The sequence below is a fragment of the Chelonia mydas genome, chromosome 2 (assembly GCF_015237465.2).
Source record: "Chelonia mydas isolate rCheMyd1 chromosome 2, rCheMyd1.pri.v2, whole genome shotgun sequence".
Taxonomy (NCBI): domain Eukaryota; kingdom Metazoa; phylum Chordata; order Testudines; family Cheloniidae; genus Chelonia; species Chelonia mydas.
In genome coordinates this window covers 105,987,214-106,004,682 of record NC_057850.1, presented here as the reverse complement: position 1 = coordinate 106,004,682, position 17,469 = coordinate 105,987,214, and the positions used below count along the sequence as shown (strand labels likewise).

Genomic DNA, 17,469 nt, shown 5'->3' with positions numbered 1-17,469 from the left:
CAGCTTTTGCTTCATCAAGTGCTGAAAAAACCCAATGTGGTATATAGCATGCATCGAATGCTGAGTGAGATAAGGAGTATGGAACAGAGACACAAGGCCCTGAAGAGAGAACCCATTGCAAGGAGCATCAAAGGCAAACCAGGCAGTAGGCCAGCTGTCGAACTTCTTATTTATTTTTGAAGGACTTGGGATGTTAAACTAACCTGTTTGGAAATGTTTACTCTGATCTAAGCCCAGTGCTTCCAAAAACTTTACCGGTTCTGTAAGCGTTTGCACTGATCCCGCCCCAAAGCATTTCTAGGACTTAAGTGCAGGTGACACGTAATTTACTAAAATACTTTTTCTATATTCCCGTTAGTATAAACATCTCTCAATATGAACACAAAGCTTCAAAAAGGTAGACCCTCATACCAAGTATGTACCCAGGAGGGTCAGGCACGATGGTAAACCTAGGCCACTGCCTGTGACCCTGCAGCCATGCTGCTATATTTAGCATGCTAGATCAAGCATAGAGAGCATATGTATGTCATAGAATCATAGAATATCAGGGTTGGAAGGGACCTCAGGAGGTCATCTAGTCCAACCCCCTGCTCAAAGCAGGACCAATCCCCAATATTTGCCCCAGATCCCAAATGGCCCCCTCAAGGATTGAACTCACAACCCTGGGTTTAGCAGGCCACTGCTCAAACCACCGAACTATCCCTCCCCCCCACAAAGACTGTGAATGGCCAGCCAACTACAAAAGCAGTTTCTCCTCCCTTGCTGTTCACACCTCAACTGCTAGAAGAGGGCCTCATCCTCCCTGATTGAACTAACCTCGTTATCCCTAGCCTGATTCTTGCTTGCATATTTATTCCTGCCTCTGGAAATTTCCACTACATGCATCCAGCAAAGTGGGTATTCACCCACGAAAGCTCATGCTCCAATACGTCTGTTAGTCTATAAGGTGCCACAGGACTCTTTGCCTCTCTTTAGAGATGATCCTAGATACACAGCTCACTGCGTTCTTATCACACGATTACCTGGTTAGAACCTCTTATCTATAAGGGTAATTCAGGAGTCATGGTGGCATACTACTCAAGCTCCACCCTCCCAGCAGCTGCGTGGACGTATTCAGCCCTGGATCAGCCCTATGTACTTACATCCTCCCTTTCTAGTGGGTCCTGGGCTAAACCCCCTGTAAGCTGCGTGGCCGCCTATTGGGCATCGCGCAGGCACTCAGGGCTGCAGTCCCAGACTTGTTGTGGTGCCTAAGCTCTCCCCAAACCTGCCACGGCTGAGGGACAGGCACCCCTCTCCAAGCCCCTCCCCAGCCCGGCCTGGAACTGCCGTGGTCAGGGGACAGGCGCCCCCAACCCAGCCCAGCCCCAGACCTGCTGCAGCCAGGGGACAGCCCAGGTGCTGCTGTGGGGAGAGAAAACTAGTGGGGAGGGCGTCCTTTCTCTCCCCACTGTAGCCCCGGGGAGCCCCACTGAACCCCAAACCCCTCATCCTCGGCCCCATCCCAGAGCCCACACCGAACCTCAAACCCCTCATCCTCAGCCCCACCCCAGAGCCCGCCCCCCCAGCCGGAGCCCTCACCCCCCCCGCACCCAACCCTCTGCCCCAGCCCCCTCCTATACTCCAAACCCCTCAGCCCCACCCCACATGTGAATTTTGTTATGTGCACCAATATGGAGGTGATGTGTGACACATCACCTCCATATTGGCACACATAACAAAATTCATTCCACACTTGGGTGGGAAAAATTAGAGGGAACACTGGTGGGGCCAGCTGCAGCAGCCCTGTCAGTGCAGCAAATTTGGAGTCATACTGCCAAGAAGCAGGAAGGTGAAGATCTGATGGGTATCCAGAAACCACACAAGGACATAGGGCCTCTGTAAGGATTCACCTTGTCTTCCTGCTTACTGGCTGGTTTTTGAGCTAGGACCTTTCTTACTTCCACAGATGTCACCCCCTCCCTGACAGAAGAATGCCAAGGAAACTTTGCAAGGAGAACATCCTAATTCCTGTAGGGATCTGATCTAGCTATGTAGGAATAGATTCACCAAACCACAGAAATGTCACAGCAAGTTCTTAAATAAAAAGATGTAATACTGAAAAACAGAACAAAAAAAATGACAAAAAATAAACCAATTTAGGGATGAATCCTGCTCCCATTGAAATAAATGGGAGTTTTTAGCATGGATTTCAATAGCAGCAGCATCTGAACCACGCTGTGTTTGTAAAATGCGAGACTGAGAGATGTGATTAGTTCCCACCGTATCTGTAATGATCTTTCACCTTGCTCCAGGAGATATAGGCTCATTCTCTCCAGATTTCCATACTTCCCTCCCCTTAATAAGGCCACACAGTGACAAAAAACAGTTTGTTTATTCAGACCAATCTTAGTAATCCATCTCTTCTCCAAAAGAAATCACCAAATAAACTTTCCCATGAAATAGACACTATGCTAAAAGGCTGTTGGGGATTCGGGGGATGGTGGTAGAGGGGAGAAAAGCAAAATCAGTCCATCAAGAAACATAAAGTGTAACTGTTTACATTCTTCAGTTTTGGTTTCTTACATTTTTCTCCCCAAAGAAAGGATTCTGCAGAATTTGAATTTATTCTGATACAAAAACTAAACTAAAATAAATGTGGTAGACTCTTTGTTCACTTACACTTCAGACAGATGAGGAAAATCAATGGTATGTAAGGGAACTGCTTCATTTCTAAATGATTCTGAGAAAACCAACTTAGAAAACATTTAAAAATATTTACAGAATTATTTGGTGCACATTTCATGTGTTCCTTTAAGAGGTCCTCTCTGACTATATCTAGTTTTTAAACTTACATAGCACTTTTTATCCTGATCTCTTAAAGCGCTGTGTAAACGTTAATGGAACCTCACAACACTCCTGCGAGGTAGGTAAGTATTATTATCCCCATTTTACAGATGGGGAAACTGAAACATAAAAAGGTTAAGTGACTTGCCCAAGATCACACAGTGAGTCAGAAGCAGAGCTGCTGATTCTCAGTCCCTTGATCATATCACAATCCTTCTCTTGTATAGTTCTCTTTTAATTTTATTTTTAATGGATTGTTATCCTTGTGTGAACAAAATTCCTACTTGCCAATACATAATATTATGAGGAACAAGTTGATCTATTCCCAACCCTTCCTCCAGCTTTTGATCTGTGACTGACAGTTTTAAAGCACTAAATCTGCAAGGTTTCCCTATTGCTACATTATATTGATGATAAAAGTATCACATCAAAACATATCACTCCAAAGCTGCAGGGTAGCGCTGAACATCAGTCACATCCCAATTATCCCAGGTCTCTCAGGCCTGGTCTAAACCTAAAATTTAGGTCAACCTAGCTATGTCACTCAAGGGTGTGAAAAATCCACACCCTTGAGAGACGTAATTAAGATGACCTAACCCTGCTGTAGACACCACTATGTTGACAGCAGAATTCTTCTGTCAACCTAGCTACTGCCTCCCAAGGGGCTGTATTCACTACAGCAGTGGAAAACCCCCTTCCGTCGCTGTAGCAAGTACCTACACTACAGCGCTTAGCTGCAGTGCTGTAGCTGTGCCACTGGAGCACTTGTAGTGTAGACGTAGCCTCAGCTAGAGAAGTTTTAATCTGCATATCATAGGATATGATATTTTGATTTTTCCTTTTTTTAATATATATATATATTTATTAATTATATTTTAGTTTGGCCAATCCAGTGGCTGATGTTCACAGAAATCTACTTGAATGGTTTCCAAGTCACTAATTCGCCCTCACACCAGCAGGTGTCACTGAGAGCAATTAGGAGTCTCCAAACTGCTGAACTCAGGCAGCAGGTCCCTGGTTCAGGACCACATGGGAAGCACTTGCACCCTGCGCTTTGGCCCTCCTCCTCCGCTGGAGTCAATGCCAACAGTCTCAGGAGCCAAGGGTCTGTGGTTCTACACCCCGGAGCCCCTCTGGCCATAGCCTGGATAGGAAGCCAAAGACTCAGCAGCCTAGAACACCAGTCTGCTAAGCTGCTGAGCTGACTCTTGCTAGGTTTTTTTTTAATGATTAGTTTCTTAATCTCAAAATTTTTGTTTATCAAATGTACATTTCTGTAAAAGATCAAAAACATCTGTACATGTGAAAAAAATTAAATATATAAAAACACGCCATAAAAATAGTCCCTGTATTTATAAAATCAAAAGCACTGCTCCTCAAGCCTGTAAATCTTTGTTACTGGGTCATCTGGAATACAGTCCACCAAGCTCCAGTCTGTCCTTTCCAAAGCTTTTTAAATTAAGCAATAACAATGCCATTGTCTTTTTATTTTCTCCCTTTTGTTTTTGGTATGACACTTCACTTCCCAGTATCAGTGGTTTTTCTTTGAGGTATCATTTTTCTTTCTTGTCTTTAACAGAGCTGTGTGTCACTTGATTCTGAAGCTGCCTCATGGTGTGGTCTTGAGGTTTGATTGGTAGGACCAGCAGCAGCAGGAGGCTTAGAATGTGCATGTGAAAGTACATTGACCTAGCAACGAAAAGAGAAAGAGATAACAGGCTTGTTAGTAGCATATGAATGCTACAAATTGTATTAGTTCAGCACTACAACCAGCTCCATCTGATGCAAGAAGTTTAGACATAAAACAAAGCACCTGATAGTCTTATATATGACAGGCTTTTATGCCCTGGGATTTTACAAGGATTTTACAGCAGTATGTCACACTATAATATGGCGACATCCAACCCACTGAAGTCAATGGAAGTTTGGCATGGATTTCAACAGGGCCAGTATTTTCCCGTATATTGTAACATCAGACAAGGGGCCAAACCAAGAACCCTTTTCCCAATCCCTAGCCCCAAACTTTGACAATTCAGGTGAAATGGACTCAGAGGTGAACTACCCATGATTATGGTTTGAGAAACCCAACCCTGGCCTTCTCAGCTTATCTCCCACTGTTCAAGAATATACAGGGATACATTCTCAGAAAGCCTCCCTTTTGTGCAAGTACAGCTTGTGCCTGAAAAAATGGCACCAGCAACTGAAGGACAGAAGAGTTTCCAGCCAAACTTCTGGTTGCTTATCAGAAATTAATTAAAACTCTGAACATTTTTTAGATTTGCTGATCATTAATAAAATAATAAAATATAATCATCATTATCATCAAATACATCATGATTGGAGAGACAATGGCACAATGTTAAATAAAGTAAAGACATCTTCCCTATATTTACTTCTATAACTGATAGTGTTCAGGGTCAACAGCTAGTTAAAATGGAAAATGGGACACCTATTTTGGTGGGCCCATAGCGTATGGTTGAGGAAGGCCAGGGAGCTGTGCACGGGTCCAACACCTGACCACCTAGGCATATCCTGGAATGGCCTAATTTTTCAGTGCCCCTGCTATGCTCCTTCCCTCATAGTTCTAAAATCCCTGGAAGGTGCCTGAACCCACAGACGTGTCCACAATGTCCTACTCCAAAGGCACAGTGTCACCTTGCACTCAGCTCAGTCGCCTTGTTTGAAAATCCTATGAATTCATACATTACCTTCCTATGCTCAGTCAGTGAAACACACAGAAATGTGTAGGTACCATCTATGGTCAGAGCTGTGCTAAACTTAAACTGACAGTTTTTCCTTCGCACGTATTGCATGGTAACTGCGATCTCTTTACAAGTATTTATTAATGGAATTCAGGTTAAGATGTTGGTATTTTGTCACCTCAAATGGCCTTTGGTGGCAAAAAGGGCAAAATTTTGCACTTTGAGCAAATTCATAAGTGTTCATGAGTTTGTCACATTCAATATTTTTACACTGAGATAGCCCTTATCTTTTTTTATTTATTGCTGTTGCTAAAGACAGAACAATGAGACATTAAAATGGCAGCCGGGAATGAATCTTGCCAACATTGATACAAGCTTCAGATTGGTGTTGGCATTTTTAATAGTTTTGTTTAAGTAAGGAGAAAACTTATCTAAGCATTTTCATTTTTTTTAAAAAAAGGACAGCATTCAAAACCTCTCAAACAGACTCACTCACAGCTGCTCTTTTGACTAACAGTTTTCAGTCTTTTATGATCAAGTAATGGAATGTCTCTTTTTTCAGCCAAAAACTGTTATTCTGTGTTAGACAAGGTTGACCATAAAATGGAAGAAAAGTAAAGTAATTTAGTCAAGTCTCTCTTTTCAACTCATTTTATGCTTCACTATATATAATCTTCAGAACTACCCTTTTATCTCATTTTTAAAATACTTACAGAAGTAACTGCACATAAAATAAGAGTGCAAAGCAACAAAATTATTTTAATACACAATGAATCAACCATGTATCTTTATGTCCTGCTGATCAATTCAGAATCCCTTCTCATGAGCATTTTACAACTGGAAGTTAGTTGTTTTCTCACCTAGACATTTCCCAATATAAGGTTAATTTCATTCCTACCCACCCCGTCCTTTGGTCTTGTTAATAATTGGCACTGGGATGCTCTGAACAGGGCAGCAGCCAACACATGGAAAGTCAGGTCAAATACGAATTTAAAAAAAACCCCTAAACTGAGAAAGAAAAGGAAAATTATTCTAGCATGGTTAAATGAATTCATCAAGTTATACAGATGAAATCACTCCTGATGTTATTAAATAACCTGTTGGATTCCCTCCAAATGATGGCAAAATTCTAATCAGCTCCCATCACAGGTTGGCTTATTAAACAAAGCCCCATGGCTACAGGTCTAAGGTATAAGAGTTAAAAGGAGGAAACTTACTTGTATAACTTAATCGTGGGCTCAACAGCCAGCATAACAAAAGGTGCAACAGTATAGCAGACAGCCAGTTGAGTGACAAACCATGTGACAATGTCATAGACCACCTTGAGTGATTTTGAAGACAGGAAGTAATGTCTGTAATTGTTCCTTATCTACAAATCAGGGAGAAGAGGATTAAAAAAAACCCAACCCTAGATTTCTTAGTAAACACATGCAGACTCACTTCACATCTATAAAACTCTTCATCCATTATTATTTATATTATATTATTTGTATAACAATGATACCTAGAGGCCTCAACATACCACATACTTATGCTCCAAAGAATTTACGGTTTGGATAGACAGGACAGATTAAAAGTGGGAGAGGAAATGGAGGCATACAAATGCTCAAATGACATGCCCAGGGTCCCACAGCTGGTCAGTGATAGAACTGGGAATAGATCTCAGATCTCCTGAGTTCTATAACCACTGGACCAGGCTGTCTCTCCAATGGGCATCTATGGGCAATTTTGTTCTTTTTTGGATGAATCGGACCACTGCTTATAAAATGTACAACAGAGAGGAGCTACACTCTCTAGCAGTTGCTTATGCCTGCAAGCATTTTGGATTTCTACAGATGTTGGTTTATTTGGAGAGGTTTTTTTAATGTTTTTTTTTTTTGGGGGGGGGCGGGGGGGGGGGAAGGTATTTGTTTTAATCTGTGGAATGCATCTTCACAAGGAAACGTCAAATTAAGTGCAAAGTATTATTGTGGTACAGTATTCTGGTAACTATTATTGATTGCCAGCTTTATTCACTTATGGAACTTGGTCAAACTGATATGGATATATACCCAAGGTCAGACTACAGGTAAAAGTGATGATGCTCTCCAATCTCTTCACAGTGGATGTTTCCACTAGAATGACCAGAACTGATACAGTTAGTAATGCTGTAAAATTAAATTGTCATCATTAGGATCGAAAGTTAACATTCTTCTGCAACAAATGGGACCAGTTCAAAGTTCTCAGACATACTGTTTTGTGTGATCTATCTGCAGATTTAGTCAACAATGCACTGCGGTCCCATTCAGAATTCTTTTTTTGCAACCATAAAGGGCAGAAGCTTTTCTTTTTTTAAAAAATGAAAGTACATATTCTGGAGAAACTGGTGTGGTCTACAAAGACATGCCTGTACAGCCTGCAGCCAACTGCTGGCTCAATCCAGTCTATGAGGTCTGTACTTTACACAGAATAATCACAATACACAGATGAGATGGAGGCTCTTTCTACCTGACCAGGTCAATTATGAGACAAATGAACCTATGCACAAAGTGTATGACTGACCACTAGCATTTTGCATGGCCCCTCACCCCTCACTCTATGACTGTAGCCAAGTCCAGCGTCACAGTCCCTGCTCAGCTGAATCAATAGGAACAGCGGCTGGTTGTAATTATAGGAAGCACCTACAATTATTGCAGTATAGATCAACATTTCAGTGAGGATCATCTCAACGGAAAAAGGTGTTACGTGGATTCATCCCTCGTGTACAGTCAACGGTGTTATACCAGGGATGAAAATGGCTCAGTATGTCAAAGGTACATAAACACCCAGCACTGAAAGCTTTACAGTAATCTAACATAAGTCTCTGAAGAGAACAATAAAGGCTACGTACTGCTCTGGATGCTAATGTCATAAGGAGTCCGGTAATGAATGTAAAGTAATATCCAGGATAAACACCATGCCACAGGGCTGACAGGATAAATGTTAAGGCTGTGGGGTACCATGGAGCCCTGTCATAGCAAACACTGGGAAGAAATGAAACAAACAGAAAACAGCAGATTGAACAAGTAACAAATATTCATTACACTGCAGATCTCCTTAAATCTTAAAGATACATTTCTGATCTCCTTTATGTACCAGGGGCCCAGTCCTGCAAACCTTCATTTACATGAGGGTCAACTAGATTACTTGCACGAGTAAGGCATTCTCTCGCGATTTAATTAATCATCATGGAATTTAAACTTATATATAGGCACGGTAAATGAGAACCCGCCTTATGCCACATTATTTATGCCCTCTCTATATATAAGATGGCATAAGGCGGGTTCTCATTTACCATGCCAGCATTTTCCCATCTAGAACTCTGTATGTATCCTGAGAAACTTGACCGATATTCAAGAGTGGGTGGGAGTTTGAAAGCAACATACTCACAGTTCCTTTTCTATTTCAATATTCTTTAGGCAGAATATTATCAGCCGCTGCCCGTACCCTGCATCACAGCCAGCCAGTTCCTTAGCTAGTGTAAATCAATGGACCTATGCTGACTTACACTAGCAGCTAAGGAAGACGTAGGTGAATGGTTCCGTGTGTGTAGTTCAGAAACACAGCAACAGGACCCTAAGAATCTTGCAACATCTGAGTTTTAACTCAAAATGCAATGGTCCTAAGAAATGATCATGGTAGTTTATTTATCCAAAAACATTGTTTACTTCACTCACGAAAAACAATAGAAACAGATTTTTCAGATCCATATTTTTACACCAAAAACAATTAGGACAAACTGTATATAAACTCCTGTATTTTGGAGGTCACATCAGTTGACTTGAACCAGACTTTTCACATACCAAAGCATTGTTTTCACAGCACCAGAGACAGGACTGAGCTACAAAATTTGGATTAATATTACTATTTACAGTAAGCCATAGTGATGACAGTCTGAAATCAAATTCCCTAGCATTGGACAAAATATACTTTGTGCGTCTCAAGTTGGCATATTATAAAGACAGACCTAAATTGGCACCTGAAGTATGTGGTGACTGGCGCCTGTGCAACAGATTATATTGAGGCTACGAAGTTTGAATCAGGACCCAAGGTTTCCCAAAGTTCCAACTGGAGAAGGAGTTTAGACCTAATTCAGGCCTATCTCCAATAATAATTAATCAATTTCAAGTGCAAGGGAGAGAGAGATAAAATATGATAAACTAGCAAAATAATACAGATGGGTAACGAAGACCAAATATGGACAGTGAGAGGTGCTATAAAAATGTTATTTAGGAAGACCTGTATCGCTCACTTGTGGCTTTGCTGCTCTTGAGTAAATGTGGTCATTCCAAACATGTAGCAATAAGAACTTCAGAGCACCAAAAACATTGTAGCACACAAGTTCTTACAGTCACAGGGAGAAATGAAAGAGACCGAGAGGCTGTTGTATATTTATCAGATTCACCAGTTAGAATTACTAGCCAACAGTACCACCTAAAAGTAACTGGGTCTCACGAGCAATTGACTGTTTTACTGTTCTTACCGCTTTAGCCAGGCAGCTGTCTGAATGTTCCAGTTTTCAATGTACATTTTGAAACTTGTTGCAGTCTAGGAGAGAGAAGAAAGTTAACATCTCACACTGGCTTTGGAATGTACAGGACAATGCCAGTCTCTACCTGGATTTTAAACTGAGAGGTTTACATGCAGTATGCTAGTAGTAGTAGCTAGCTACAGTCAAGGGTGTGTCAACATTTCCATTATAAACATGTTTTGGGGTTTATAACTAAGCCATAAGAACTTACTCATGGCTGACACTTGCCACTCAATTTAAAAATCTCACTTTTTATTACAAAACAAAATAACAGTGCTTGGCTATCTTTCAAATTATTGAAAAAGCCAAAAAAGGTTTTCTAATTTCAGATATTCATGCCACCCCAATCCTTCAATTTACAAACAACTGCTTTTTAATCTTTAAACCTTGCAGTCCATTAGGTGGACTGGAAATCCCTAGAGTGCTATGAAAACAAAAGATTTCTAAAATAAATGCCTTCTTGGGGGTAGGGAGACTGGTAAATGAACTTGTTCTCAAGAAAAAATGGAAAGTATTTTTAGTACATGAACTTAGGGCCAGATCTTCAGCCCAGAGTGCAGCTTGAGAAACTGAGCCGGGCTGCAGGGAGATACCAATGGGGAAAGGGGAGGCAAGCCCACAGAGCAGTTACATAACCACTCTGCAGTGACTACTTCAATCTGTTGACTCAACAAGCCCTTTATGCCCCTCTCATGGTTGGAGGACCACAGGAAATTAGTGGAAATATATAGTGGAAATTAAACAGCCAGAAACCATACTAGAATGGGTTTAAGGTAAAGAAACAAATTAGGAAAAGCCAGGATATTCAGAGTTAAGACTGAAAAAGTCCAACTGTAACTCACCTTATTGTGATTAGATGTCAGAGAGGTCTCCAAATAATGGGTGATCTAATATACCAGACAGGCTGCCATACTTTAGCAAAACTGGCTGAATTAAGCATGGCGTTTCAGTTTTGCTTTGTCGTTTAGGTTCATGTCAGAACTTGGAGGTTATTTATTTACTGTAGTTTCCTTGTGGCTTACTGTAATGAGAAGTGTACCCTTAAGGGAAACTCGCTCCAGAAACAACTCTCCAAGTGAATTTTGGATCATTTTAATGTGTGCTATATTCTCAGTCCAGTTTTTCCTTTGTAATAAGTTGATAACCTAACACCCTGAACAAATCTTGAAGGTTTGCTTTGTTAATAAAAAGCACCAGAGAAGTCTCTTTACTGCTCATTGCTTGAATGCACTCTAAAGTGCAGCCCAGACTAAAAGGAGTGAAAGTCTCCCTTAGAAGTAATCCGACAGCACCAATGAAAATGCTGTGAAGTGGTTCTCAAAATGGGCTCTCCAAGGGAACTGCTGCTTTCTAGTTGCAAACATAAATCACATGAGGAGGTGGCTTTCTGCACCAGAGCTTCATAGATTCCAAGGCCAAAAGGGACCATTGTGATCATCAAATCTGACCTCCTGTAGAACACAAGCCATAGAACTTCCCTAAAATAATTCCTAGAGCAGATCTTTTAGAAAAACATCCAGTTTTGATTTAAAAATTGTCAGTGATGGACCATGCCCCTGGTAAATTGTTCCAATGGTTAAGTATTCTCACCATTAAAAAATTATGCCTTATTTTCAGCCTCAATTTGTCTAGCTTCAATTTCCAGCCATGGAGCATATTATACCTTTCTCTGCGAGACTGAAGAGCCCATTGTTAAATATTTGTTCCCCATGTAGATAATGAAGTCACCCCTTAACCTTCGTTTTGTTAAACTAAACAGATTGAGCTCTTTGAGTCTATCACTGGAAGGTATTTTTCTAAACCTTTAATCATTCTTGTGGCTCTTCTCTGAACCCTCTCCAATTTATCAACATCCTTCGTGAATTGTGGATACCAGAAATGGACACACTATTCCAGCAGCAATTGTACCAATGCCAGTATAGGGTCAAAGGGCTCTTCCAAAGCTCACAAGGTCTTCTAAGAGAGCCAAGGGAAGTGTGAACTGGAGTAGGGCAGGAGAGGGGGCCAAAAGGAGTACTTGAGTGCTTTTGCACCTCAGTCCAAAATACTGGAGGTTAGAGCAATCTTCATCAGTGTTCTAAGAGTTAAATTAAAATAACCCTAATTGACAGACACAACTTAATTGCATTATAGTACCAGTTAGAGAAAGGAACTGTATTTCCTTCCTTCTATCAATGTTGTCCTTTTTCACTTGGCAAGCATTGATTTTTTCCCTCTGTGTTTCCAAGAGAGCAGCCAGTCAAGCTGGCTGTCAAAATGGAAAGCTCTCTGGCAGGGTTCTCCTCAAACCTTCTGTTACAGATATTGCAGCCACATGCAGTATCTTTTGGGGACTACTGTATTACCTTTGTGAAGGTTATATGGATCATTGTGAGCTAGGAAGTGTATTCCACTCCATGCAGAAAGGTTACAAAAGCTCCTCCAAAAACTAAAAACACTGGGGCATAATTACTGGAGTTCTTTGGACTAGAAATAGCTCCAGAGAAATACCACCCCCTGGAGTGGTTTGCATATACTGGATCAGGCAGATGCCAGAGGCAAAGAGACACAGAAAGGGCCTTTGATGTAAAAGGCTGAGTTTATCCTGACAGAACAGCCTTGTTTTTGATTCAACAAACAGACACGAGCCTTTTGTCCAAAAGGGACCCCGCCCTGCTGAAGGGTTGGAAGGATTCTGACCTGCCAGACTCCCCCCAGGTACCCTTAGTATGTATTAGACCTTTTTATGTTTTCATCCTTAAATGTACTCTGCTGTGAAGGATCCATCTGCAACATATAATCCCTGGCCATAGCCCTTGGAGAGAAATCAAATGCGGAGGCTGGACCTTTGGTCAGATCTGCTGAAGAGAATCACAGTGACCGCAAGGGGGCTGCTAGCCTAAATCCCTGGTCAGAAGGGAGACGGATGTGGGCTTCTGCTCAGAGAGAGGTTCTGGCTACAGCCTGAGCCCTGAGAGGGCATTCTTTGGGCAGACCATAGAGGGGATCAATGATGAAGTTACCTCAAATCTTTGATGCCTTCCACACATACTTAGTCTTTCATTGTGCCTAAAAGACTTCACAACACTTCCTAATTGACAGTCTGCTACCTGCACTGAGTGTGTTTTCACCTGGCCATGATCAAATGGTGCCAGCAGCAGCCACATTTAGCACTTGGCTCAAATGCAGAAGTGCTTTACGCACATAGGTGGCTCTTACTATGTACTGTAAAGTAGTACCTAAAAGAATCTCTCAGGAGGGGGTTTCCACGGTGACAGGTGACATACAAATATTCAGGAAAATGCTGTCCCAGCCTTGAAGAGCTCACAGTCCCATTAAAGGCAAGGTGCAACAAGTGAGCATTACAAACCAAAGGCAAGAAGGAAAAGGGAGGACTAGTAATGACAGGACACTTATTTAGACTAACATCAAGAGCAATTAGGTGTCTTCTGAATCATTTATCTCCTCCCCCACCATAACCCCCAAGTCACCAGCTTATAAAAAAATCAGCCTTTTAAAATTTCCTAATCAACCACAATCCCATGGGCCCGTTTAATATTTAACCCTGCCTGCCCCACTCTGGGGGGAAAAAAATGAGCCTGCACCTTGTGGCCTCCCGTCGTTTCAGACCTCCCTCCATCCACCAGGGCCTCCCCCCGTGGGACTCTTCCTACAGGTTGTGCTCTTAGAGGAGCCTTCTCCATAAGGACAGCCAGACCAGACAGCATCAGTTCAAAGGGAAGTTCAAAATGGAAATGAGGCTGTGGCATCACAGAGGTCCTGGGGCTGATATGGCCTCATTGCTCCTATCCTGCCAAGGGAGTCCCCTCTCCAGACCCTCCCCCATAGCCCATATGACCCAGAGAGGGGAAGGGTGCATGAGGTCTACAGGATAGGCGAATGGGTTAAAGTACTGGGGAACTCACAGCTTCTCTTGCTTAGCGACATTCCTCCCCAACTTCCCCTCCTCTCTGACTGATACAGTGAGCACTCCCATTCCTGTTTTCAATCTATTTTAGATTCCCCACTCAGGTCCTGGGGGTAAGGGGAAAGCTGAGTGCATTTCCATCTGCAGTTGGCTGCGAGTGCTTCTACGCTTGAGCTGTACATCCACTGTGGGTGCTGCAAAAAAGGAGCAAGGAAAAATACTCCAAGAGTGATGGATGCAAGCTCAGGCAAGGGCTAAGACAAGCACAAAAAAGGGAAGATGAAAGGGAGAGGGTATAGTGATGGTTTCAACTTTTCCACGGAGAATTATAGGGGTCCCTAAAATTTAGAGATGAGTTACCAGACTGTGTCTTTTGATAGATCACTAAGCTACAATGCAGTTAACTCATTGGTTTCCTCTGATTTTCCTTCTAAAATAATAAATCATGAATTGTAGATGGAGAGCTCCTGTTATTCTACGAAAATAAATCTGTAGAAGGAGAAATTGGGAATGGCCTATTCCAGACTCCTAGACATTTTCTCATGCAATTAGCACTCAGAAGATATTTATCCTAGGCGACAAACTAACAGGAAATAAGTTGGTCACACTTTATGGTAAGGGTACCTTTATAAATACTTTGTAAGGGACTAATGGATGTTAAAAGCATGCCACTGACATGAAGAATACATTACAGATGTTCTGAGAAACAGTGTGGTCTAATGGAAGGGAACAGAGGTAGGAGTAATTCTTAATTCTATTTCTGTCTCGTTCCTTGACATATTCTGTGACTTTGGGCAGGTCACCTCACCGTTCTGTATCTGTTTCCTCTTCTGCCCTTTGTCTGTCTTTTCCATTTAGAACATATGCTCTTTGGGGCCTGCCCTGTCTCTTAGAGTGTATTTGTACATCACCTAGCACAGACGAGCCCTAATCTCAGGTGCGTCCTCTACTTGCTATTGCAATACAAATACTAAAAATAGTAACAACAGATTGTTACAAGCACATAAATAGAAGATGCTATCATGGTTATGAATCATTGTTATAAGCAATCTATTGACCTGCTGAACTCTACAATAATTAATGGTTTATTAAAACATTATTAGCTCTTTAGAAACTATTTACAAATGTAACCTTCCTATGAAGTGTGACCAATACAATTTATATGTCCAAAAGATAAAATTCAAAATCACTAATTCTAGACACACCTTTGGCAGAGAAAAATGTATCCCTGTTACTAATGAACCACATCATAATCATCACTCCATAATTATACCAAGATTTTGTTTCTTTTAACTCACCTCAATGTTCCATATATTTAAGTTCGATAGCAGATCCCAATGGAAATTGCCTTGCTCATCAACACCACTGAACCCATAGCCAGCTGCATTGTTGACTGCATCAGCTGTAACATCAATGCAAACTATTCAAATTAGACTGTGGCAGGCGTCATTTATTTTTACATGTCTGTCAGACACTGAACACAATGACAATGCTCAATAAACAATAAGAAAATTCTTAGGGTGGAAAAAAAAATCTAGTAAAGAACAATGAACAGAAAGGGTTTTTCTAATTATTATGAAACTAAAACATACACATACCATGGTTGCATTAAAATTAGGGCTGTCAAGCGATTAAAAAAAATTAATCGAGATTAATCGCGCTGTTAAACAATAACAGAATACCATTTATTTAAATGTTTTTGAATGTTTCCCACATTTTCAAATATATTGATTTCAATTTCAACACAGAATACAAAGTGTACAGTGTTCACTTTATGTTTATTTTTATTATAAATATTTGCACTGTAAAAATAAAAGAAATAGTATTAAGTGAACTGAAAAATAGAAGTACTGTAGTACAATCTCTTTATCATGAAAGTTGAACTTACAAATGTAGAATTATGCACAAAAAATAACTGCACTCAAGAACAAAACAATGTCAAACTTTAGAGCCTACAAGTCCACTCAGTCCTACTTCTTGTTCAGCCAATTGCTCAGATAAACAAGTTTGTTTACATGTGCAGGAGATAATGCTGCCCGATTCTTGTTTAAAACGTCACCTGAAAGTGAGAACAGGTGCTTGCATGGCACTGTTGTAGCCGGCTTTGCAAGATATTTATGTGCCAGGTGCGCTAAAGATTCATATGTCCCTTCATGCTTCAACCACCATTCCAGAGGACATGTGTCCATGCTGATAATGGGTTCTGCTCAATAACGATCTAAAGCAGTGTGGACTGATGCATGTTCATTGTCATCATCTGAGTCAGATGCCACCAGCAGAAGGTTGATTTTCTTTTTTGGTGGTTCGGGTTCTGTAGTTTCTGCATCAGAGTGTTGCTTTTTTAAGACTTCTGAAAGCATGCTCCACACCTCATCCCTCTCAGATTTTGGAAGGCACTTTAGATTCTTAAACCTTGGGTGGAGTGCTGCAGCTATCTTTAGAAATCTCACATTGGTACCTTCTTTGCATTTTGTCACTCAGCAGTGAAAGTGTTCTTAAAACGAACAACATGCTGGGTCATCATCCGAGCCTGCTCTAACATGAAATAAATGGCAAAATGTGGGTAAAACACAGAGCAGGAGACATACTATTCTCTCCCAAGTAGTTCAGTCACAAATTTAATTAACTAATTATTTTTTAACGAGTGTCATCAGCATGGAAGCATGTCCCCTGGAATGGTGGCCAAAGCATGAAGGGGCATATGAATGTTTAGCATATCTGGCATGTAAATACCTTGTGCTGCTGGCTACAAAAGTGCCATGTGAACGCCTGTTCTCATTTTCGGGTGACATTTTAAACAAGAATCAGGTAGCATTATCTCCTGTACATGTAAACAAACTTGTTTGTCTGAGAGACTGGCTGAACAAAAAGTAGGACTGAGTGGACTTGTAGGCTCTAAAGTTTGACATTGTTTTGTTTTTGAGTGCAGTTATGTAACAAAAAAAATCTACATTTGTAAGCTGCACTTTCAGGACAAAGAGATTGCACTACAGCACTTGTATGAGGTGAACTGAAAAATACTATTTCTTTTGTTTATTATTTTTACAGTGCAAATATTTGTAATAAACATAATATAAAGTGAGCACTATACACTTTGAATTCTGTGTTATTGAAATCAATATATTTGAAAATGTATACAAACATCCAAAATATTTAATAAATTTTAATTGGTATCCCATTGTTTAACTGTGTGATTAAAATTGCGATTAATTGCGATTACTTTTTTTAACTGCGATTACTTTTTTTGAGTTAACCGTGTGAGTTAACTGCGATTAATTGACAGCCCTAATTAAAATGTATCGGTATTTGCCACATAGTGCAGTATCACAGATACAACCATTTCCTTATACTTGTGGGGAGGAACTACTGCAGTGTCTCAAATTCAGGTTTCTGGTTTTTTATTAAGATTTGGTAAACGTTAAGTTTTAGTGATGACTTTTGAACACCCCCTATACAAAGTTCTGTGTTGATCTCACAGCTCAGTG

General features: G+C 40.9%; 1 protein-coding gene across 4 annotated transcripts in view; it reads right to left on the bottom strand.

Moving 5' to 3' along the window:
• Positions 1-2,355: 2,355 nt before the first annotated feature.
• The window catches only part of MBOAT1 (membrane bound O-acyltransferase domain containing 1), an 80,439-nt gene continuing 65,325 nt past the window's right edge, over positions 2,356-17,469 (bottom strand). For 2 of the 4 annotated variants that reach the window (XM_007054894.4, XM_043540058.1), the window contains 5 exons: positions 15,283-15,386; positions 10,030-10,094; positions 8,398-8,530; positions 6,746-6,897; positions 2,356-4,515 (listed from right to left, as the gene is read on the bottom strand). In XM_007054894.4, coding sequence (XP_007054956.1) covers positions 4,380-4,515; positions 6,746-6,897; positions 8,398-8,530; positions 10,030-10,094; positions 15,283-15,386 — 590 coding nt within the window. In that variant the 3' untranslated portion in view covers positions 2,356-4,379. Of the gene's footprint in view, positions 4,516-6,745; positions 6,898-8,397; positions 8,531-10,029; positions 10,095-15,282; positions 15,405-17,469 lie in introns of all 4 variants that reach the window. The other 2 variants (XM_037893062.2, XM_027817267.3) reach the window with 1 other exon arrangement.